The sequence below is a fragment of the Hippopotamus amphibius genome, chromosome 8 (genome assembly GCF_030028045.1).
Source record: "Hippopotamus amphibius kiboko isolate mHipAmp2 chromosome 8, mHipAmp2.hap2, whole genome shotgun sequence".
In the NCBI taxonomy this organism is placed as follows: Eukaryota; Metazoa; Chordata; class Mammalia; order Artiodactyla; family Hippopotamidae; genus Hippopotamus; species Hippopotamus amphibius.
This window is the reverse complement of record NC_080193.1, coordinates 42675430-42699983: the sequence shown is the minus strand read 5'-3', so window position 1 is coordinate 42699983 and position 24554 is coordinate 42675430. Positions and strand designations below refer to the sequence as shown.

Below are 24554 nucleotides of genomic sequence, written 5' to 3'. Positions count from 1 at the left end.
CATCTTTAAGGGCTCTGGCATATTTATCAGTGTGCTTTTTTCTTTCTTTCTTTCCTTGTAGCAACTTAAAATTGAAAGACTTGCACAGAAACAGGCTGAGCAAATTCAGCCTCCTCCTTCATCTGGCACTCCTCTCCTGGGACCCCAGCCCTTTCCAGGACAAGGTCCCATGTCTCAGATTCCTCAAGGTTTTCAACAGCCTCATCCATCTCAGCAGATGCCAATGAACATGGCTCAAATGGGGCCTCCAGGTCCACAGGGACAGTTTAGACCCCCTGGACCCCAGGGACAAATGGGACCACAAGGTCCTCCACTGCATCAAGGAGGTGGGGGGCCACAAGGATTCATGGGACCACAAGGACCCCAGGGTCCGCCCCAGGGGTTGCCAAGGCCTCAGGACATGCATGGGCCCCAAGGAATGCAAAGGCATCCTGGACCTCATGGCCCTTTGGGACCTCAAGGACCACCAGGACCACAGGGTAATTCTGGTCCTCAAGGTCATATGGGTCCACAGGGCCCACCTGGCCCACAAGGTCACATAGGTCCCCAAGGCCCACCTGGTCCCCAGGGTCACTTGGGCCCTCAGGGACCTCCTGGTACTCAAGGTATGCAGGGACCACCTGGTCCCAGAGGAATGCAAGGACCTCCCCATCCTCATGGGATGCAAGGCGGGCCAGGGTCTCAAGGGATCCAAGGTCCTGTGTCTCAGGGACCTCTGATGGGATTGAATCCAAGAGGAATGCAGGGTCCTCCAGGCCCCCGAGAGAACCAGGGTCCTGCTCCCCAAGGGATGATGCTGGGCCATCCGCCTCAAGAGATGAGAGGACCTCATCCTCCAAGTGGACTGCTGGGACATGGGCCTCAGGAAATGCGAGGTCCTCAGGAGATGCGAGGCATGCAGGGGCCTCCACCCCAAGGAACAATGCTGGGCCCTCCCCAGGAATTGCGAGGGCCTCCAGGCTCACAAGGTCAGCAGGGGCCGCCCCAGGGCTCTTTGGGACCTCCGCCCCAGGGTGGCATGCAAGGGCCCCCTGGACCTCAGGGACAGCAGAACCCGGCAAGAGGGCCACATCCATCTCAAGGGCCAATACCGTTCCAGCAGCAGAAAACAGCTCTGCTAGGTGATGGGCCCCGGGCCCCCTTCAACCAGGTATTATTTATTTCCAACTTGTAGGCATTACACTTTGGGAAAATTCACTCTGCACTGAGGTGGCACTTCCAAATGCTGTGAAAGGCAGTCACAGCTGGTATAGACATCTCTCAAGTAGTGATGGTGGCTTGAGAATAGCATCATGGCTGAAGAAAGAAATAAGAATAATTAAGTAGACCATTAAATATATCACAATATGAATCTTTACTTCTCAACCTATATTTTTTAATAGAGGTTCTTCCAGAAAAGATGAACTCCAGATTGAATACAGTTCATAATTGTCCCCGGGCTCCGAAAGAGCTGTGGCCCTGAGGAGGGAGCATGGGTGGCTCTGAGCCTGTTCTGCTCCCTTTCCTGGGCTCTTTCCTTCGTAGGCTGGTGTTTCATGGGCTTGCCAGACAGCTGAGCCACCTCCTGTGTGCCTGCTGGTCTGCCTGTGGCTCTTCTTCTAAGATAGTGTGGGGTGTTTAACTCATGACTGTACTGTAGCCTGTGATCTCACTGTTTTTCATTTCCACGGATGCTTTTAGAGATCTCTGAGTCCAGAATTGCACATTTTCAAATGGTGACCCGTTAGTTGAAATTCTGTTTAAGTTGGTTTTAGTGCACATATAAAAATATTTACAGGGAGGAATATTTCTGTAGAAAGTTTCTTGGCCCTTTTTAGAGGATTCTGTTATTGTCAGCCAAGTTTCTTTATCCATTTGCTGAGCTGTGCTTGAGAGTTTGTGTGAGGAGAGTTGAGTTTGCTTGGGCTGAAATACAGAAGACTACATGAGCGTGGGTGGATTGAACACTGTCTGGCTCTGTGGTTTTTACATTGTTCTGAATTTCATAGTCTGAAAGCATTATTTGGGAATGAACAACTGGATTTGTGTCCTTGAAGTCAGTCATGGACCAAAAGTGAGTGAGTGAGTGAACTGATGTTGACTCCCTGGGTCTTCACCTTTTGAAAGGCCCTTGATTCCCGTGGAAGAGGGCCTGCTGCGGGTGCTATGTGTAGAACACACAACACCTCTGAGAGTCTGTAATGTGAAGGTGACCATTGGATTCACTGAATTAAAATAACTAGATTATATGTTCCTCTTCAGCACATCTTCCAGAACTTAAAAATGTCATAGCAATGAAGAATCTGATGGCATTTGAGTTTGTTTCCAGAATTTATTGGTACTTTTCAGAATTTAAGATGTGTAATAAATCTAGGTTTACCATCCAGAACTATCCTAAAACTTAAAAGTATTATATATTTTATTAATACAGAGTATATTTGTGTGTGTTTATAATATTTACCTACCTAACTTTATGTTAGTGAATGAAGAGTTTTCATTTTGGAGGATAAAAACATAATGAACTTTAGCTATCACCTTGTGACTGAAATTATATAAACATGTCAGATTCCAGAGGACAGGTCTGTTGGGGACTATTTAATAAGTTTTTATTGTATCATATAGTAAAAGATTTTATACATGAAAAGCTCTAAGTGGCTCTAGAAATGTAATTGACCTATAGAAATATTGGTGAAATGAGAATGGAGGATTATACATTATAGGGCATTTCACATCTCAGAAGTTGTCTGTTGAAAAGCTTTGCTTATATTTCTTATGCTGATATCTGACTTTCTTCACTTTGACCAGGTCAGTTATTTAAACCAATTGTTTTAATTGGTTAAATTTAATGGAATTGGTTTCAGGTGTTACAGTAATAGCATGAAAGACGTTGATAAGAGCTGCCCTCAAGTAAAAGGGACAAGAAACAAAGGAGTATAGAAATTACTGGTATTGAGTTAATGATGGCAATTTATAACTGCAGTGCTATAAATGAGTCCTATCAACGCTGCTTTTTCTTGTAGCCGGTTTGAAATGTGAAAGCAGTTTTGCTGTTGATGGTTTTGAAACTGTGCTATTCTCATGGTAGGTCCAGTCACTAAATGCATTTTTTTATATGAAGGAATGACTAGATATATATTTGATTGTTTGTTTGTCAAGAGACCACATCCAGGGTCACTGGGCAGTGTAGGGAATCAGAATTTAGACATGGCTAGGTAAAAATACAGAATATTGGCACTAGGGACAACCTGGAGTTGCACAGCAAGGAGGCCTAAGAGGATCAGAGCATCAAGTTTACATCAGACAGAAGCTGCAGGAATCCATGAACCCACAATCCTGGGTAACTAATGTAGCTGCGAATGAGCGGTGGATGCTGAGCCCAGGGGAGTTATACAGTAGAGGTGAGGGAGTGAAAGGAGAAAGCAGTGAGCGAATGCCTTGCTCATCAGGAACCCCTTTCTTACTCTCCTGCTCCCAGCCTTTTAAACCCAGCCATAACCTTTTGAGAGGATGGATTATTTTCTATACCTGGAAAGTGGTCATGGATGTGAGAGCAGCATTTACCTGTTCTGGCAGGTTTCCAGGTCTTTACTTTTGCCAGAAGTTCCGCCTCTGTGCAGAGTGTTGTTTTTATGCTATGATTTCTGACTTTCCACTGAGGTTCTTGCTTGGCATTGCAAGTAAGGATCTAGCTTTAAGTAAAACTTATCAGCAGGTTTAAAATATAAGTGTTTCTTTTATTATGGTCAGAGAAGTCTCTCCTTTCCCCCAGTTTAATGATGATTTTGCCTTAATGTCACTAGCTGTATATTTACTGCTGCAAGCTTTGGGGCAATCTAGTGTTTTTATCTTGTCACATTATGATAAAATTGCTGTTCATGAAGCACAAGCCTTTGATTTCACACCCCCGCTTTAAAAACATCTTTTCAGGAAGGACAGAACGCAGGCCCCCCACCCCTGATACCAGGCCTAGGGCAGCAGGGAACACAAGGTCGCATCCCCCCTCTTAACCCTGGACAAGGACCTGGCCCTAACAAAGGTAAATATCCGTTCGGCTGAATAAGAGATTATATTCTGCCTCCTTTGGGTAAATCTTACAATAGTTTTACTGGTAAGTAATTGATAGAATGCTCATTTGAAACTCCAGGAGAAATAAGAATATAGTCAATTCAGGTAATAGCTTTGTCTTACGTTGTTTTCATAGATTTGCTTTAGTTAACCCAAATGCTGCCCAGAGGAAATAGCTCCTCACTACCAGAAGCGGGTGGTGAAAACTTTAGGACATCCACCAGGAGCAGGGCCTGTGCTGCAGGCTGGCTTTGTCCCTCTCCTGGGAATGGGAGTGCTTCCTGTGCTAATCGAATGCAAGTGTATATTTTTGGCATCTCAGAGAGCTGAACTGTCTCAGTTTAAATTTTGGTGGGATAAAGAATTCAGCGATTTTAACAGTGGTTTTAATATCATCCCCCCTCCCCTTAAATTGTGTCATATATTGAATTCTTTAGCTGGTTACATTGTTCTGCACCCTTTGAAAAGAAGAAAGCCATCTACCAACATGTTGTGCCTCAGGTTGTTGATATTATGAAAAGCACAGAGATGAGAATTGTCAGTGTTGAGATATGAGGCTCTGTGGAAGTTGAGTCACCCCTAAGGGTTGAAAGAGGGCACACATAGGAGCCACAGTCCCTTAGTTTGCTGAGGTGTTCAGCTCTCACACATGCAAGAAGAGCTGGAGCAGGAGTGTGGTGGGTGGGCAGCTTCTGGATGGAGAGTTAGAGGGTGGGACTGGGAGGGAGTATGGATGGATGGAGTGGTACGTTCAGTGTACCTTTTCACGGGGGGAACAAAGCAGAGAGCCATGAGTACTGGGGAGACATCACTACAAAGGACTAGACCCCTTTTAATTTTTAATTGGCTAAACCCACAGCACCTTGTGGTATGTGTCAGGTTTCTTGCCCCCATTTGATCAGATTAAGAAAAGTCCTTGTCAGCATTTTCAGCCCTAGGACTTTGGGAATTTAACACTTAGTCCTGAATTTACATGAGTTATTAGAGGTAGGAAAGGGAGAGGTAAAGGAATTAGGAGAATGTTTATTTTAGTCTCATCGTATGGAAGTGGTGGCTAACAGGAAAAAAGAGAAAGAAAGCATCAAGAACCAATCTCTGGATTTGGGGACCCTAAGAAAAGAAGTCTGTTACCCGCAAGGTACAGCCATCAGCAAACTGAGAGCCTGCCTCTCTCCCTCTCCCCCACCTTGTGTCTGTCTCCACCTACTTCCCTCTCCTCCTTGCTCTTCCCCTTTTCTCTTTACCTCTCTCCCTCTCTCCCTCTGTCCCTCTTCCTCCTCTCTTTCTCCTCCCAGGGACCAAAGGGAGAAGGGAGAGCCGAGAAAGTGGCCCTGCCATCCCCTACTGGATTACCCAGCGCCGCCGCCCCGTCACCGGGGGCCACATCCCTTCTAATTTGTAGTGGTGGGTTTCTTTCCTTGGAGGAGCCAGGGTACTTTTAAGCAGATAGAGGTAATGGGAGGATTATTATTCATAGGTAAGTCCGAATGGAATGTGTTCAGCTTCCTCAGGTCAAAGGTCTGCTGTGTCTGAGGTCATACCAAGTCCAAGCAGCATGAAGCCAGAGAAGGAGCCATTAGCTCCAGGATCACACTGACAAGTGAGGGGGGCTGTTTACCAGGAGGAAATGAGCCTGGGGTATTTGAGCAAAAAGGCAACTTAGAAGGTGTTTTCCTCAGCATGGAGAGGACTGGTTTAATGGAAGGAGAGACGAGAAGGCAGAGGGAATGGAAAAAGCTTAAGAAAAGAGAGAGTCCTCGTAATGGTGTATTTTTATACTGAGATTTCCAAGTTTTTTACATGTGTTGAATGGTGAGGAGGAATTGAAATGGCCAAGAGAAATAAGTAAAAATGAAAGAGGAAGGATGTTGGAAGGGTAAGGAGTATGGCTGACTGAGCTGTAAGGAAAGGGAGCTCGTCTTTATTGCGGGGGAAAAGCAGTAAAAGGCATGAGCTGGGCAAGGGGAGGACTTACATTTTTAAAAGTTAGTTGTTTTAGAAGCAAGAGTGTCCCTTTGCTATCTACTTTTGAAAAATATTTGATTTAAATTGTATGTGGACAGAAAATAGGCGTACATTTAGAATGGCTGCAATAATCATTCAGTAGCCAGGAAAACAAATCCCTTCAAAGTTAGGAGGTAAACTAAGGGTGATTGGCCTTTTTCTGTTTTTATTCAGTACTTTGAATATATTACATATGTTAAAATATTGTTTAAAAAATCTTTAATGGGTTTCCAAACACTATCTGTGAAGAGCGGTGATGATGTCATAGGTGAGGGATATCATTCATAGAAGGGGCAGAAAAGGTGTTTACAGAAACCCGGAAGCTGAGGTACAGCAAGGCTCTTTGGTCACCACACAGTTACTAGAGAGATGCACGCTTCCAGGTGCCTTCCAGAGGATTTTGTTAAGAATCAGAGTATGAGTTAACAAATCAAGTTAAAGGAACTAGGCCTTAAAGGAGAGACATCATGGCAGCGTAGCCCCAGGGCCTGCGGTGGGCTTTGCAGGCTTTTACAGATGCAGAGGTGAATTCCTGGCACTTGGCTTCCCACCTGGCCTCCTCTCTGGGTTTGGAGCAGTGGGCCGACAAAGTCCCTAAAGGAATGGGCACAGGAAGGGAAGCTCGTTCTTATGCCTGTGAGGCTCTCCTGTGTTTTCTAAATGAATCTTGACAGCAGCTGAGTTGCTAATCTCATTCGAGATTAATAATTTGCCTTAGGTTGGGTTGCTTAGCTAGTAAGTGATACAGTTGAAATCTGCACCCCCAAACCCTTGTTCTTTTCATTGTATGATGCCTTAGGGACATTTGTCTCCTAAGTATGCTGGGAACCAAGGAGGCAAAACATTCTCAATAAAAGAATGTATTCTGAAATTTTAAGATGCTGAAAATCAGACCTATGTCAGCAGGATTCCTGGAAGACAAGGTAAAAATCAGTTTTGTTTCCTTTAGGTGACTCACGTGGCCCTCCAAACCATCACATGGGCCCAATGTCAGAGAGGCGGCACGAGCAGAGCAGCGGCCCTGAGCATGGTCCCGAGAGGGGGCCTTTCCGGGGCGGCCAGGACTGCAGGGGTCCCCCTGATAGGCGCGGCCCTCACCCCGACTTCCCCGACGACTTCAGCAGACCAGATGACTTCCACCCCGACAAGCGCTTTGGCCACCGGTTGCGTGAATTTGAGGGGCGAGGAGGACCTTTACCACAAGAAGAGAAATGGAGGCGTGGGGGCCCCGGGCCTCCGTTTCCTCCTGACCACAGGGAGTTCAGTGAGGGGGATGGCCGGGGCGCGGCCCGGGGCCCTCCAGGGGCATGGGAAGGCCGCAGACCTGGAGACGAACGCTTCCCCCGGGATCCTGAGGACCCACGGTTTCGAGGGCGCAGAGAAGAAAGGTGGGATAGATACTTTGTGGGTCCATTTCTTCTTCCCTGGAGCTTTCCACCTGTTCTCTCCACAAAAGTCTCTTTCCTCTCTCACTTGGGGAGAGAGTACCCTACCGTCTCTAGGTTTTGTGTTTAGACTTAAAAATATATATGTCTTTTAACATTTATGTGGTTCTTTTTGTCTCTACAATTTAGAAATCTTTTTCTTTTTGCTTATTTCTTGGTCCTTTTAAACAGATAGGTGGATCAGTGTACTACAGAGTTTCTTGGATCTGAAAAGAAATCTTCAGGTTCTCTTGGTTAGAATGGTGAAATGTGAGACAGATGGCTAGATTGAGAATAAAGGAATTACTGAGTAGATAGTTTTTGTGTAATTGCCTGAAGACCTTAACAAAATCTAGGCAAGCTGAAAAAATAACCTTGCTGTTAAGTTAGGTTGAGGTCAGGCTTGAACACTCAACTTGCTTGAGGTAAAAAAAGGAGTAGAAGCAGGGAGAAAAAAACAAGAATTAGTTAAATCTCAAGTGAGACTCAGTAATCGATGATGGTAATAATTGAGTCTTTACTGCGTGCCCACTGTTAATTTCATTTAATTGTTACAGTGAGTTGTGAGATAGGGTTACTGTCAGCACTCACAGGTAAGGGTTGACATGGAGACTTGAGCAGTTTTTTGACTTGGAGGGTCCCACAGGTGGTAAGTGTAAGAGCAGCTTCAGGCCTGGGCCGTCTGACTGCAGTGCCCATGCTGTGCTGTCCAGCACTCCTGCCTTTCCTGCCTCAGTCCTCTCTCCCACGTCTTTTCCCATCACACTTCTCGCTACTATTGCTAGCAGGTAATTGAGGTGAGGGTTGGCAATTTCCATTTTCACGGGGTGTGTTAGAAAAGAGTGTCTGATATAATGGCCAGGGAGGGTGAACTAGAGGGGTTAAGGGAAGCAGCAATCAGAGGGGAGTTTTTAATAAAAAGATTTAAGAGCTCTCTTAATGACATCAAGTATTCACTCTTTGAAATGGCTTTTTATCTCTGCAGGAGCCTCATTTCCAATGGCTTTGGCATCAGCATAACTTTCATTGATTTCTTGAATCTCTGCATTTTGTGCAAAGCTTCAGATTTTACTGTGCTTCAGTTTGTGTTGTATTTCATCTGTCAGTGACAGACCCACGCCTAGACTCTTGTGCTGTTTACAGCTTGTGCTCCTCTTCACATATGCCAAACGTGCCCTGTTCACGTTGTGCTTGCTTTTTCCTCTGCCTGGAACACAGTCTCCCAGATGTCTGTGTCTCACTGCACTTAGATCTCTCCTTCTGTTCCTTTACCCTGCGTTACATTTCTTCGTACCACTTAGCACTGCTCAACATTAAGTAATATACTTACTTCTGTATTACTTGTATATCCCAGAAGCACAGCAGCTTCCTGAAGGCAGGTCCTCAGAACCTAGAGCAGTAGTGGTGACACCCTGTAGGTGCTCAGTAACTGTTGAATAAACGAATCTGTTAAAGGGGGAGAGGTATTTGACAGGGGTCAGTTCCTTAGGAGGTGTACTACTCAGCTTGGGCTGCCACACCAAATACCATAGACTGGGGGGCTTAAACAACAGAAATCGATTTTCTCACAGCTCTGGAGGCTAGAAGTCCCAGATCAAGGGCTAGCAGGGTGGGTTTCTGGTGAGGACTCTCTTCCTGGCTTGCAGACAGCCACTGCCTGCCTTTGTCTTCACACGATGGAAAGAGAGAGTGAGCAGGCTGTCACTGACATGGCTTCTTATCAGGGCACTAATCCCATCATGGGGCCCCACCCACAGAACCTCATCTAACCCAAATAGCTCTCAGAGGCCCATTTCCAAAGTCATTTTGGGGGATAGGGCTTCAACACATGAATTTTGTGGAAGGGACATGAACATTTAGTCCGTAACAGGAGCTATTTTCCAATTTGGGCAAGTAAGACTCCCCCTGTCCTTTTGTAGCTAGGGCAGTTGTATAACGGATGCCTGGACAAGAAAAGAGCCCTGCCATGTTTGGGGATTCTTCCCTGAATCTGTCTCCAGGGAGTAGTGCCCTCCTTGAACTGATGCTGTTCCTGCTCCATGTATCTCCCCTTGTCCGTTCCACCCTCACCTTAGGTGGCTATTTCAGCCAGCATCCGGGGCACACCCTCTTTGATTGCAGGAGCCTGGCTCATTAAGTTACCTCAGGACAAGAAAGCTATTAAAAAGGTAGCTGGATAGCTGGAATGGTGGAATGAAAAAAAGGAAAGCTCTTTTTACAGTAAAACACCAAGTTATAAATGTAGGAAGAGTGATAGAATTAGAAAATCACTTCTTTTAAGCAACCAGTGTCATAATTGATTCAGGCAAGGGTCATCAGTGGATGCTAAAAGCCATTGAGTGAAAAGATTGTGGAGAATCAGGATGTTTTCACACTGCGAAAGTATCACCCCACAGACTACTTAATTGCAAAGGAGAAAATGTACCTTTGCAACAATGAAATTAGGTTGCTGTACCACTTTTTTTTTTTTTTTAATTGTGGCTCACAGGCTCTAAAGCGCAGGCTCAATAGTTGTGGCACACGGGCTTAGTCGCTTCGCGGCATGTGGGATCTTCCCAGAGCAGGGCTCGAACCCGTGTCCCCTGCATTGGCAGGTGGATTCTTCACCACTGCGCCACCTAGGAAGCCCTGCTGTACCACTTTTACATCATAAACAATGAGACAGACTGGTATCACTGTGAAGGTAAAAGACGTTTTGCCAGAAATGTTTTACCTGAATCTAATCATGAGGAAACAATCATGAATTCCAATTGTGGAACATTCTGTAAAACACCTGGATGGACCCTTCAAAAATGTCAAGGTCTATTTCAATAAAAACTGAAGGAAAAAAAAGTCGAGGCCATGAAAGATAAAACAGGAGGGGGGCTGTTCTAGATTGTGTTAGACCAGAGATATGACCAAAGTAATAGTGTGTGATCACGATTGAAATCTGTAGACAACTGTAAAGAACATTTTGAGGACAGTTGGAGAAATTCAAATTGGACTGTATGTTACATACTATTACATGTTATTTAGAGTGATAATAGTGTTATTATGCAGGAGAAAGTCCTCATTCTTAGAAGAAATTTAGTGAAGGATTTGGGGTGACACATCATGTTGCAGCTGGTTTTGAATTGGCTGAGAGAGCGAATTTATAAATAGATGGATAGAGAAAAGACAAAGGCTTGTGTGGCAGAATCCTAAGAACGGATTAATTAATTGTGGTGAAGGATGTATGGGCATTTGTTGCTGTATACTTTCATCTTTGCTGTGAGTTTGAGACTTTTCGAAATAAAACGTTGGAGTAACAGATAACTGAACGGGAACTCAGGAAAAAGCAGAAGGCCTGGCTTCAGAGAAGCCACGAGCAGGCAGCTCATGCAGATGGGCCCGAGCCCGTGCCCCCTTCTGATCCTTTCTCTAGTTTCCGTGGCCTCTCTTGGGTGCTCACGCACCTTTCCTGCTGGCAGGCCCCTTTTTCTGCTTCCCCACAGGCTTCTGCTACAGCTCTGGCACCCCTCGTTAATGGTCCTGCTCAGTAACACTCGTGGCCAACTTAGTTTCCCAGTTCCAGAATTCCTGAGAGGTGGTTAAACTATCCACCAGCCCAGGCACCAGGTTGCCAGCAAGTGGGCTACCATAAACCAGATGACTTCCTGTACACCAGTCAGCTGTGGGCTGGGGCCATTGGTGAAGTTCATGGCCACCGGGCCTGCCCCTGAGTAGAGGTGGGCTGGGGCAGATGGTAGAGCAACCCGGTACAGTTAACAGGCATTAATCTGTGCCCCCCTCCCACCTTTTTCCTGATTATATAAGTAATGTTCACTATAAAAACGTAAATGGCAATATGAAAAGTATTTGGGAGTCAGTGGTGAAGAGCCTGGGCTAGGTGTCAAAACTGGCTGAGTTCAAATCCCAACACTTATTGTGTGTCCTTAAATAAATGACTTAACCTTTCTGAGTCCCAATGTACATGTGGGTAGAATAGAGTTAACGGTGTCAGTTTTTTGCTTTGTTTTGTTTTTCGTTTCTTCTATTTTTTGGCCGCACTGCGCAGCATGCGGGATCTTAATTCCCGGACCAAGGATCGAACCTGTGCCCCCTGCTGTTGGAAGTGCAGCGTCTTAACCACTGGACCGCCAGGGAAATAATAGTGTCAATTTCATAAGGTGGTTGTGAGGATAAAATGAAATGAAGTAATACATGTAAAGCACTTGGCATGATATAAGCACTTAAAAAATGCTCACTGCTATTATTCCTGAAAGCCTAAAAGAAAATTAAAATAACCCTATGTTCTGGTATTTTTCCCTCTTGCCTGTTTTTACCTGCCACATTGTGATTGTATAATGGGTACGTTAAAAAATACATAATTTTATTTTGTTTTTCTCCCATTTAACATTGTATCATACTTTCTCACATCATTATGCTTCTTTGAAACATGAACTTAGAGCTACAGGTATTCCATTAGGTGGATATTCTGTTGTTTTTTTCCTAACAGCTTCAGAAGAGGAGCCCCCCCGAGACATGAGGGTCGTGCTCCCCCCAGAGGAAGGGATGGTTTTCCTGGTCCTGAAGACTTTGGACCGGAGGAAAATTTTGATGCTTCTGAAGAAACAGCCCGAGGCAGAGATCTCAGAGGTCGGGGTCGGGGTACCCCACGAGGTGAGCTGAGAACCTTGGGTCTGGGAAGGACAGGGGTGGAGCCTTAGGCTGTTGTGAACACAGCTGAAATAGTCTGTGAGTGCGGTGTTGTTTTGTTCTGTTGTGTAGGAGGAAGGAAGGGTTTACTTCCCACTCCTGATGAGTTCCCTCGCTTTGAAGGAGGACGGAAACCAGACTCCTGGGATGGTAACAGAGAGCCAGGTAAGGCAGTAGAGCTGTTTGTGAGTTAGGGTCCCTCTGACTGACAGTTCACAGAGTGTGGTCTGAGGACTCTCCCGGGCTCCACTGAGTCATCTCTTCAGCAACTCACCGCTCTGTGGCAGGCTGGCTGGTCTTCACATCTTCAACCACAGTGTGGACTGAATGCAGGGGCAGGTGGGAGAACCCAGCTTTCTCCTACTGAGCCAGATATTAAAGAGATTTGTCAAAATACCACTCTTTTCACTCAGCAGTTTTGCTTTTGGAACATATAGTTAAATGAACTAAAGTTTTCTCAGTCTTAATTACTCATATGGCAAATGTTGGAACTCTTATGAAATCTCTTTGGGGTCCTCAATGATTTTTAAGAGTGTAAAGACATTCTGAAACTGAAAAGTCTGAGAATCACTTTTCTGAACCTTAGCTGCCTCCTCTTATTTTAGGAGGTATGTTGATTCCTCACCGTGACCTTTTTTGTGTACTCATGATGTGACTGGCCTACAGTGGGTATTTAGAAAATGTTTCTTGCGTGAATGAATACTGGTTTTCAAGTTGCTACGTATTCCTGAAAGTATAATTTCTGTCTGCTTTTGGTCACACTGTGCTTTATTGTAATGAGACTGTCAGATCCTTAGCCTCGTGGATCTGTTTCCTGTTTTAGGGCCGGGTCATGAACATTTCCGTGATGCTCCCCGCCCTGATCACCCCCCTCACGATGGTCATTCCCCAGCAAGCAGAGAACGGTCCTCTTCTCTCCAAGGCATGGACATGGCATCCCTGCCACCCCGAAAGCGCCCCTGGCACGATGGACCAGGAACCTCTGAGCACAGAGAAATGGAAGCCCCAGGGGGTCCTTCTGAGGATCGAGGAGGCAAAGGTAAGTGAGGCTGGTGGTCACAGCTCAGGAGCTGCGGATGCCACGACCCTGCCAAGAAGGCCGCAGGGGTGACGGGAGCACGCATCTTCAGGCCAGCCCCATCCCACGTATGCCTGTCCTGTCTGTCCCCCACTGAGAAAGAAGTACTTCTCCACTCTACCCTCCAGGGCTTAGACTGTGCAAAGGCACGTTCCCCAATGTGGTAGGGCCAGTCGGAGCTCTCAGTGGGTGACTGCAAGCTCAGCCTCTGCACAGGTCTCCTCCACTTGGTCCCAGGAATCCCTGGTTTCTTCACATTTTCCACTCCATCTCTCTTTCAGGTTACCTCAGCACGTTCTCTGCTGATCTGTGAGACTCTTGCTCTAATTGGCAAATATGCTCTCTGGTAATGGCTGCTCTGAGCCCTTGAGGGAGTGTCGTCAGTGGCAGCAAGAATTGTCCTCTCTCAGGTTCTGTGGTTGGTTTCTTTAGTCTGAACCCCGAAGGAACTCTGCTTGTGCCCAGAGTTACAAAGACCTTGGGGAATATGGTCTGGAAGTTTTCTTTTCAGGCAGGCAGTGGATTGTTTCTACAACTTGGAACTTTGGGTCTTTTAGAGGCAGCACCTTTAGCCGGGAACAGTCGCCACTAAATGCTAACTACAGCTGTGGTCTCAGATTAGGCTGGGCCGTTGCATGTGTGGTGTACTTTGGAGGCTGCGGAAAGACTGCCTGCGTGCCTGGCCTGTGCTCCACTCCCCAGTTCTCCTGCCTTGTGTTTATAGTCCCTGCTTTACAAACTTTTTCAAAACTTGTGTTCTTGATAGTTTGGCTCTTCTCAGTACAAAGCTCTCAGAAATTACCTCATGTCACCAGTATATCTCCCCACCCAAGTGCACGTTTTGTTGCTGGTTAGGGTGGGAACTCGGGACATCTTTGTAGGTCCCAGGCCAAAGCCACTTGGCTAGTGTGGAAATGATGTCCTAGCTGACAACTTCTCTGCCAAGGTACCTTCAGGTGGGTCTGGGCTGAGCTTTGTAAGAAAAGAAGCCAAAATTCCTTTTGCTAGCTTTCCTCACCTCCTTGTCTTGGCTGGATTCAGAGTCCATTCAAGACTGTAAGACAAAGTTGGCAGCAGTCCTCTGATAGTTCATTATGGGAGGTGTGACCAAACGCTATCATCTCAAGACAAAACATTTTAGAAGTCAGGATTTTAGTGTAAAACTATCCCTGGGAGAAACATTGAAAGCTAGTGTTCTTCAAGAACTATTTCATCGCATCATTTAAAAGATATCAAGAGTGCCATACAGTTGTAGGATAATCATAGTAAACACTTATCCTGGTTAAAGCACTTGTAATAATTAACATCAACAGTTTGTATTTCTTAGTTGCTTCCATTGTTAAGTCAGTGCTTTTCAAACCTTCCCCCAGAATACCCCTGGTGGCATAGGAGGGTGAGGATACACTTCTCACTGACTGCAGGCACAATCCAGTATGGCCTGTGACCTCCAGAAGGTGCTCCGTGCTTATCTCCTGGCTTGCCATCAGTTCTGTCACAGCCTTGGGGAACATGTTTAGTTGATACTGAGGGACGCACAGCCACAAGCCAGCGTGGGAAGGAGATATGGTGGTCAAGAAAGCAGAGACACAACTTTTAGTGCTCTGAGTGCCGCGCTGATGTCCTCAGGACTCTGTTTTCCACTGTTTGTCATCATGGAGTAAGTTTATACCAGGAGTTATTAAGTCTCTGATATAGAAAAAAAAAAAATCACATGTAAAATCATTTTTTTATTTCAGGCCGAGGGGGCCCAGGACCGTCTCAGAGAGTGCCAAAGTCCGGACGTTCCAGCTCCTTGGATGGAGATCACCATGATGGGTACCACAGAGATGAACCTTTTGGGGGCCCTCCAGGCAGTGGTACCCCTTCTAGAGGTGGCCGGAGTGGCAGTAACTGGGGTAGAGGGAGTAACATGAACTCTGGCCCGCCAAGGCGGGGAGCTTCAAGGGGGGGTGGAAGGGGTCGGTAGAAGTTGGGGCTCAATACCCCTAGGCCTCTCTGGACAGTATTTAAGAACTTCTTATGGACTTTCGAAAAGAAACAAAAGGAAACCTGCACCATGTAGCCCTGAACTCTTTCTGGGGCAGCTGAATCCCAGGAGCCCCTGATGAGGTCTTCAAGATGAAGAGACTGCTGCTGGCTACCCAGAGTAGCTGGCCTTGTTTTGTCCTGTTCACCCTCACTGCCCTAAATCCCACATGGGTTTGTGAAGATAAAAGCTGGAAATTTTTTTTTTTTTGTAAGTGTCACGAGACATGGAGCACCTCCACAAATTTAAGTTCGTGTCCAATTGGAAATTTGTTTCTATATGTACAGTTTGTCAGAGAAAAAACATTAAGTTGTTTTTGTATGAATACAGAATGTGATTTACGCAAGAATTAACAGAAAACAACTAGTCGTCAAGTGCTTGCCTTAAGGAAACCCTTAGGTTCCATTGCATCCAGTCTGCTGAGGGGTGTATAATTATTGCTTATATTTGTGAGCATACTTGATGGAAATCTCCAAGTCATCTAAATTAAGTCATCTGTGAACTTTTTGTTTTTAAACAAATTCTCATCTAGCCATTCTGTCACACTTATTTTTGTAGCAGAGTGAAAAATACTTCAAAACTGTAACATGGTTTGAAGTAGACTCAAAGCCTTATTAGTTAGACCTGCTCTGGCAGATGGAAAATTATACACTGAAGAAAAAAATCTGGATGTCCAAGCAGGGCATCTCCCTTGGCTGCATCTCCTAGTAATCACACCTCAGGCTTGCATTGCCTTCTTCTGATGAGAGGAACTTGACATAAGCCAGAAATCAACTACACATACCTTCTGAATACTGCAGATCATTTCACAAATTGTTTGAAGTTGAAAAGGAATAGATCAAAATATCTCTTAAAACAGTTTTGCAAAACTTAAATAATTTCTTCCTCTTCCACACTAGCTATGTGGATATACCAATGTTAAGGCAGAGGATTGTTCTAACTTTAAAATTAAGCCAGGAAGTTCTCATCCACAACAAATTCCTTTAGTTTAAAATAACTGGAACATTTGGCCCAGTTTGAATTGGAAGCCAAAAGTCCAGTTTGAGATAGCTCCAGGATACTTTCTATACTGACCCCTTACTTTATTTTTATAAAAAGAAAGCTTTTATTATTGAAAGGACAGTCCTGTAGCCACCCTAACATATTACTTTGCCAGCTTCAGTTTGGCATTGGAGACAAGTTTCCTTGACAAATTTAGTGGTGCTGGAAAGTGTCAGTAGTTGCTTAGGAAAGGGATACTGAAATAGTGAAATAGTTGGAGAGTATATAAAAAAACTCCTAACTGGTTCTCCATTAATTTATAAAACAGTGAGAGCCGTTATTTCTGCAGATAAAATGTGAACCCCCTCCGCCCCACACACACTGGTTTTTTAGGGTGTTAGAACCCAGAGACTACAAGAGATTTTCTCTTTACTTTGCAATTTAAAACATCCTATTTATTAGTACCTGGCTCTAAACACACGCTTAGGAGACTTAAGATTGCTTTAGGTTTGTGGATAGTCTTTATTTGCCCTCCACTGGTATTGCTTAAAAAGAAGCTGTAGTCAAATTCTGAGAAGCTAAAAAAGGATCCAGAGAGCAAACCCATATAGAGATTTAGGCTCCTTTTCTCTGAGATTCATGTGGTAAGAACTTCATCATAACATTTTAAGGCTTTAATTTTAAAAACACAGTACCTCAGTAAGCAGATAACCAGATCACATTTTGAGAAAGAATTAATTTAGAGAAAACTGAAAACTCAACATTATATATGTATATATCTGCATTTTAAAGCATCACTATCAAAATACATGAGATATTGTGCTTTGAATTTTATAAAAGCTTAGATTTCCAAACACTGAATTCTTGAGAAAATGTTGGGAAAACAATTTTTAAAAATAAAATAGCATCAACATAAAAATCAACACTGTAAAATCTTTAGCACGCAAATTGTAGAGAAATTTAGAACTAGAATACAGATTTAACTAGGGGGTAGAAAGAGCAGTTAATGGTACAAGTTTTCCAGTCAAAAAATAATCACTCCCACAAAACAGTAAATTTGCTTTTACAAACACCCCCTTGGTTGTTCCTCTTGAGGTAGGTAACCCTATTTACTGGCAGCGGAACAAGGCAGCATTCTTAGAGAACATGGGGGGCGGGGGCAGCGGATAAGTCTACAGTATGGATGCTGGTCACTTTAGTGTCCACCTTTTGGAACAGGGCTTATGGACACTGATCAGGATGTATGAATATAAATTTTAGAAGTTGGATGAAGGGTCAAGGCCCTATTGCTGCCTTGAAAACCAGTTTCGGCAATACTGGAATCCAGCCCCAGGAAACGATTATTTTCAAATTGTACAATTCAACATAAAGTGGTTCACAACCTTGGCTGAAAAAGGAATCATCTGGAAAGCTCAAAAAAAAAAAAAAAAAAAAAACCCCCCAGAAACAAACTGATGCCTGTCTCCTGCCACCCCAAGATTCTGACTGATCTGAGATTTGACTGACTCTTCAAATAATTCTATTGTGAACTGAGAACCACTGGCATAGAATTTAAACATTTTAAATGCAGTTTACATGCTAGTTAATACATGGCTAATGACAAAATGTGGTTTTCTGGACTCATCAGAATACTGAGCCCATATACTTTCTAGCAATAAATTAAGGAAAATAATAAGTTCCTAGACAAATTGCTAAACCTAAAATTAACGAAATTTGGCAATTAGATATGAAAAGCATCTGAAATTGCATTAAGATCAGACTATAAGATGTAAATTATAGTTAAGAAGCAGATCATAAAATTAGGAATGAAAAATTTGGCCTTGCAGAAATCCATGGTTTCCATCGAACAGGGAAACTGGATGTAGAATTATCTTCCCCGTCTCCCAGGAGCCCCCAATAAGAGCACTTACACGCACCTCAATGGATACCATGCTTCTTTGTCGATCGCTTTCTTCATCTAATACGGAACCAATTTTCCTTTAATCCTATAAAGCACCATATTTACAATTTCACTAAAAGAAAAAACTGAGATAAACCGTCTTAACTAAAGTACTTTTTAAAATTCCCGTGGCTAAAGTCAGTACTTATTCTGATAACTTATGGATCCACTCACAATGAAGAATAAGGAAAAATAATTTCCGGGAGCCAAAGAAAATAAGTTTACTGTAGCTAAGCTACTACAATCTACCACTGGATTTTTTTTAAGTGACAAAACGTGAAATAGGAGTTTGAGAAAAAAAAATATGGGCAGCTAATTAAAACAGCTTTTTTTTTTAAACTGAGTGTAATCTAAAGCCACGGTTAACGCAAAAGCAATTTATCATACATGTTTCAGTGCATATCACCAATTCAAGGACAAAGTCTGGTTCTCATAGCACTTGTTGCCGAGTATAGCACAAAACTCAGAATTCGAGGAGCTTCCAAAACTGCTCATGCCTCAGTTTTACAACAGCCGCTCAGTTTATAGATTCGCTGGCACAGTAAGGAGCAGCCTTTGCCCCGCGCGGTCTGGGAACCGGCGGGCGCAGTCCTTGGCTTGGAGAGCGCTGGGCCCCGGGGGCGGCTCCGTGAGGTCTCCCGACGGCGCGTCTCGGGGACGGACTCTGCGTCCTTTTCGACGGCGCGGGCCCCGGGCCTCTCACACCGGGAGCGCCTTGGCGAGGGCGGCGCCGGGGCCCAGTCGCCCGAGCGTGATGCGCAGGGCAGTGCCGGTGCCCCGAGGTAGCAGGCCGAGCAGCGCGGTCAGCAGAGCGGCCACCTGCGCGCAGGCGCCCAGCGCCGTGAGCAACGTACTCCGTAGACCCAGCGCCGCGTACAGCGTAGCGCCCAGCGCGGCAACGTAGAGCAGCGCGGGCCGCGACGGCGCCTCCTCGCCGCGCAGCAGGCGTCCGCACGCCGCGCCGCCCCGCAGGAGCGTGCCGCCGGCTAGCGCCAGCGCCGAGCCCAGCGACCACAGCAGCGCGAACTTGCGGGCGCGCAGCAGCAACACGGGCGCGTAGAGTGCGGCCAGGCCGAAGCAGAGCGCGGCCAGCAGGAGGCACACGCCACTCGCCGCCAGACGCTGAGCGCGCGTCACGCTCGGCATGCACGTTGGTCCCGCCGCCGCCGCCGCCGCCGTCGGCTCCGCGGAGCTCCGCGCCCACGTCCAGCGCAGGCCCGCGCGGCCCAGCCACGCTCCCGCCGGCCCGGCCCCAGCCGCGGGCTCCTCCGCCTCTCCCGCGGCGAGAAGCGGCTCTACGGCCGCTGGTCCGCCTGCCTTCCCCTGCGCCAGATACTCCTGCAGCTGGCGGTGGAGGTCCGCCATCTTGGACGGAGACTCCCGTGGGGGGAGGGCTGCCGCCTACTTCCTGTTCTACTCGGTCGCCGTTGGAAGCGGCTCGGCCGTTGGTCGGCCGTGGCGGAAGGGGCGGGGTCTGCCGCTCCTCTCCTTCGGTGGTCTCAGCCTGCACCAGGTGTGGGGGGCTCAGCTGGTCCCAGTCCCGGACCTTGTTTTGTGTTCGGTGAAGGCGGTGTGAGGTCCTGGATAAATCATGGCAGCATTAAAAATTAGTTGGGGCGCGTGAGTCAGTGTGGCTATAAAATAACTTGAAGGAAACTTAGTGTCTTGACCTTCGGGTGTCAGTATCTGGTTGTAATATTGTCGTATAGTTTTTCATGATGTTGCTATTGGGGGAAAATGGGGAAGGGTACACGGGATTTATGTATTTTTTTAAAACTATGCTAATCTATAATAAATTTAATTTTGTTAGAAGCTCAGACTGCAGGTCTTAGGTGGTTTCTTTGGGAAAGCTACAGAGTTGAAGAATAGTTAACCCCCCACCCCCGCCACCAACTTGCTTCTCTTCTCTTCCGGGTTTCAGCGGAGGCCTGGCAATATTCTTGAGTATTTCAAGCCGCATGTCATGTACTTTGGGCCCACCCCTCCATGCTCTTGACGCCTCTGGGTCAAGGTTTCCTAACACATCATCAGATGATTCTGATGAGCTTACGTTCCAGTTAATTTCTGCTCTGTTCTGAGCTGGGTTCCACAGCCTTGCTCTTTTTCAGAGCCTCCTTGAAGACCTTCAGCCTGTGGTTCGGTAGGTCACAACCTTCCGGGTCTCTGCCAGGGCTTCTTCCCCCTCTGGTTTCTGCCTGATTCCTATTCCCTGACGTTCAGATCAAACTGCACCTCCTGCTGTTTACTGCTGTCACGCTTGATTGTGAAAGTTTATTTGTTTAAGGCAGTGACAGCAGCTCAAGGACAGGTTCTCTTTCATCTCCCTTTGCCTGGGGCCTGGAAGGCTTCTGCAAAGCATACAGTGGGTGTTGACCAGATCGACACAGCTGTCAATTTGAGTACCGTAAAGGTGCCTGAAAGGTTTTGTAGCTACTTCTTTTATAGATGTAGAAGCCATTGGCTGAAAAACCTATTTTGTTAGACCTTATAAATGCCTGTTGTGAACTTGAATATGATGGCATGGAAGTCATTTTGAAACGTAAAGTGGGATACAGTTAAGTAATGCAGCAGTCTTCTCTTGTACAAGTCTTTGGCTTACTTTCCCCAGAAGTACTGGGGATAGGAGGCAGGGCTGACCTCTGTAGGCTGTTTCCAGTATCACTGGCTTTGGAGGCACTGCAGGAGGTGAACCCAGGGTATTTTCCCTCATGCTGTGCCGGCTTCCCTGGGCAACTCCTGCTGAGGGGCTGGTGATGCTCCTTTGTCCTCTACTCTGTGGAAAGGTTGGTATTAATGGCTTTCTGCTGTTGTCATCTCTGACTTTTCAGAATTCCTATTAGCTGTGTAACCAGTTTCCCCGTTAAATTTCCTTTGATACTTTCTGTTTTTTTGGTTGGATCCTGGCAGTTACTGTTGTTACTGAACCAAACTGGGTTCCACCTGCCCGACGCGCATCAAAACCAATCTACTGACACTGGGTTGTGGTGGAGGAGAGTACAGCATTTATTGCAGGGCACCAAGCACCATGCTCAAATGACCTGAAGTCCCCAGTGGCTTCTAAGGAAGGGTTTTTAAAGACAGTGTGAGAGAGAGGGTCACAGGGTGCGTGATCAGCTTGTGCACAGTTCTCTCATTGGTTGATGGTGAGGTAACGGGGTGATGTGTCAGGAATCTCAGTCATCAGCCTTGTGATTCCAACCTGTCTGGGGTCTACATGCTGTGGTCAACATGCAGTTAATTTCTTCCGCCTTGTGGAGGTTTTAGTATCTGCAGAACAACTCAGAGACGTGGCTTAGAATATTATCTGTAGCCCTTGCGGAGGAACTAAAGTTCCTCGACTTTGTTTTATGGCTAAACTGTTATTATTTTCTCTTGCTTGAATGCTTTCCTTTGTTTCTGTATTTTCTCACTTCTCTGATTAAATTTGCTCTTTGGAACTCAGGGAAGGCCTAGGAGGCTAAAGCCCTTCTACAAACAAGAACTGGGAGACATGGGGAGGTCTGTCCCTGGAAAGGTCCTGCTTGGTTTCAGTTTGCTTTTTCAAAATACATTCCAATTTGTTATCTCACTTGTGTCAACCTAAATAAAATGGTAAACTTAGGCGAGCTCAAATTACCAGAAATTGAACTTATTCGGGAATAGAGGAATTGCATTTTGGGAAAAGCAAACTGTAGCAGCTACAAGAGAGTCTGTTGAGGGTTCAGGGTGGGCTGTATTTACGGGCAAAGAGTGCATAAAGGGGGAAGTCTAGCCAGAGTCCAAGCAGTCTAGCCAGGATCATTGGACCAAGGATGGGGAGAGATTCTTGGTGAATGTTCAGTTCTGCAGCCACTAGCAACATGTAGCTGTGAGCAGCCTGAAAGGTGGCTGGTGAGATGGGAGAACTTCATTTTACATTTTAAGCAATTCATTGCTTATAGTAATTATATTTGTAAAATACTTAAATTTACACACGTATTATCAACATAATGTATAAAATATAATTTATAACATGGCATCATTATATAATCATATTCATAAGAGCTGCTTATGGTCAGCGGCTCCTGTATTGGACAGCATAGCTTGGAGCATGTTGGAAACACGGGCATTCTGGTTCACACCATGACCAGGGGGCACCGGTGGCATTTGTTCCATGGTGCCTGCAATGTCGGGCTTTGGTGAAAGTCTGGGCTGGGATGGCTCGTTCCTCCACAGGGGGCTCTGGCAGAGCAATCTGATCTGAGGGCACCATGGTTTCTCCGCTCAGCTCTGCAGACCTCGCTGCCTGCCCCAGCACAGGGCTACTTGAGTCAGGACCCTCCCCTGGGCTGCCTCCTCTAGGGGAAACCGGGGAAGCAGGCCATCTTACACAGGAGTTCCTTGTGCGTAATGAGGGCCCATCACAGGGTGACTCACTGTTGAGAAGGGCTTTGTGTGTCCAGCTTGCTTAACCTGGGACACCGTTGTGCTGTTTCCTGTGGGTAGCCACCCTGGGCACAGCGCCCTCATCACGTGTCATGGGGCAGCAAGGTGGCACTGCCTACTCCCATAGGAGGGCTGGGGAGAGACTCCAGCCGAGGCGAGGGGCCTTTCTGTGGCCACACCGTGACCGTAGCTGACCTTGTGTGCCAAACTTCTTGCTGTTGTTAAAAGATTCATCAGGACCTCTTATTTGTCTGACTATAGCCCAGCAGAGGGCCCAGAGAGCCAGTGGTCAGGGTGCTGGTTTAACCCTCCCCACCTGCCCCCCCACCCACTGATCCCAAAGACTGGGCCTTGGGGGTCATTTCCCACTCAGAGCCCAAGGGTGGAAGTGGGACCTGGTCACCTGGAAGGGGCCCAGAGTTCTCCCCAGGCCCGGTGGGTGCAGAGGAAGCAGGGTGATCTGGGTGGGGGCCTGAGAGCACAGGATGCCTGGCGACCAGGAACACAACCTCGCACTGACAGGACGTTCAAGCAGAACACGTGACAAGTGTGGCTGTTGGGGTGGCCCAGCTGGGACAGACCGAGGGCCCAGAGCCGGAGGAGGTGTGGCCCAGCCAGGATCAGAGGAGCACTCATTGCAGGCTGTGCACCCGGTGACTGAAGTCAGGTCGTGAGGGTGGAGGAGGGGCTCTCTCTGCAGGCGCGCTGAAGCCTTCCCAGGAAGGGGGCTCATGGAAAGTGTACGTTTGTGTATGTTCTAGGATTTTCTAAGGTAGGAGATTGGTGTATGAATGTGTGACTTTAGAGCAGTTAATTCAGTTTGTCTCAGTACTTATGCTATGCTCTCCCTAGGTCTCTTCTGGTATACCAGCCACAGTCTCGGTAATCTCATTATTGTGTGGTTAATAGTGAACTCCTGCTGTTTTCCTTGAACTTAAGTGGAAAGAAGAAATAAGTACATGTAAGTTTTTTTATTTGCAATATTATTGAAAAATTATTTTCACAAACTTGTACGTTTATGTTTTTATCTAAAACTGTTACTGTTTTAGAATTTAACATTTCATGCTAAACAAAATGTATTTATACTAATTTTATTTATATTTTAAGATGAATTTTAGACTTAAAAATAGAAGGCATGCTTTCTCAACCTACAGTAGCACCATCTACATCTAAAAATGCTAAAAAAGATGAAACTGACATCACAGAGTTTTCTTTTTTCTTTTTTTTGACTGTGCGGAGAGGCTTGGGGGATCTTAGTTCCCTGACCAGAGATTGAACCTGGGGCCTCAGGGCACTCGGCAGTGAAAGCTCGGGGTCCTAACCACTGGACCACTGGGGAATTCTCTGTAGAGTTTTCTGACTCTTAGAGGAGAGGAGTCAACTCCATAAAACTGGGTAAAACTATACACTAGGAAGGAAAATATGACAAAAGCTCTCTTTCCCTCAGCTTTATAGATGTTGACCACATTGAGCGTTGTCTGAGACCTGTGCTTCTGGAAGCAGTGACGGTTGAGAGATCCCCCATGTCTCAAATCCAATCTTTATATCTGGAACAGGGCTCCCTCCCAAGCCCTGATCCCTGTGACCCCTTTCTCCACTTGGCCTTTGTAATACCCCAGACCCCTTCCTCTTTGAGACATTCTTTGTTAATAAACAGTCTCCCCAGCACAACAGCCCAAGTGAAACCACTTCCTTAGTTGTCAGCGCGTTTTGTCTTTGATAGTTTTGGTGCTGTGACTTGTTTAGAAGCAAAGCCTGTGCTTGGATCCCTGCTTCCTCCACCCTCATGATGAGCCTCTTCATTCGTGATTGTAGATCTGGGACCGACGGCATGTCTGACTCCTGCTCCTGTGCTTTGGACTCATGTCTATCAGTAGCACCAGAATGATTCCATTTTGATTCTTTTTGAGTGCTCACTTGGTTTCTGGTGCTCGCTTCATTTGGTTTCATGGTCTGACCAACTGGGTTATAGAGGTC

At 46.1% G+C, this 24554-nt stretch overlaps 2 protein-coding genes across 8 annotated transcripts in view; one reads left to right on the top strand and one right to left on the bottom strand.

Moving 5' to 3' along the window:
- The window catches only part of WDR33 (WD repeat domain 33), a 109679-nt gene extending 91733 nt beyond the window's left edge, over positions 1-17946 (top strand). For 6 of the 7 annotated variants that reach the window (XM_057746801.1, XM_057746802.1, XM_057746803.1 and 3 more), the window contains 7 exons: positions 62-1150; positions 3907-4015; positions 6998-7436; positions 11950-12113; positions 12222-12314; positions 12973-13188; positions 14964-17946. In XM_057746801.1, coding sequence (XP_057602784.1) covers positions 62-1150; positions 3907-4015; positions 6998-7436; positions 11950-12113; positions 12222-12314; positions 12973-13188; positions 14964-15193 — 2340 coding nt within the window. In that variant the 3' untranslated portion in view covers positions 15194-17946. The remainder of the gene's footprint in view (positions 1-61; positions 1151-3906; positions 4016-6997; positions 7437-11949; positions 12114-12221; positions 12315-12972; positions 13189-14963) is intronic. The other variant, XM_057746805.1, reaches the window with a different exon arrangement.
- Positions 17947-18750: 804 nt separating this feature from the next.
- Positions 18751-19592, bottom strand: SFT2D3 (SFT2 domain containing 3). The gene has a single exon (XM_057746808.1). The coding sequence runs from the start codon at positions 19536-19538 to the stop codon at positions 18873-18875; it is 666 nt and encodes a 221-aa protein (XP_057602791.1). The 5' UTR covers positions 19539-19592; the 3' UTR covers positions 18751-18872.
- Positions 19593-24554: the final 4962 nt, after the last annotated feature.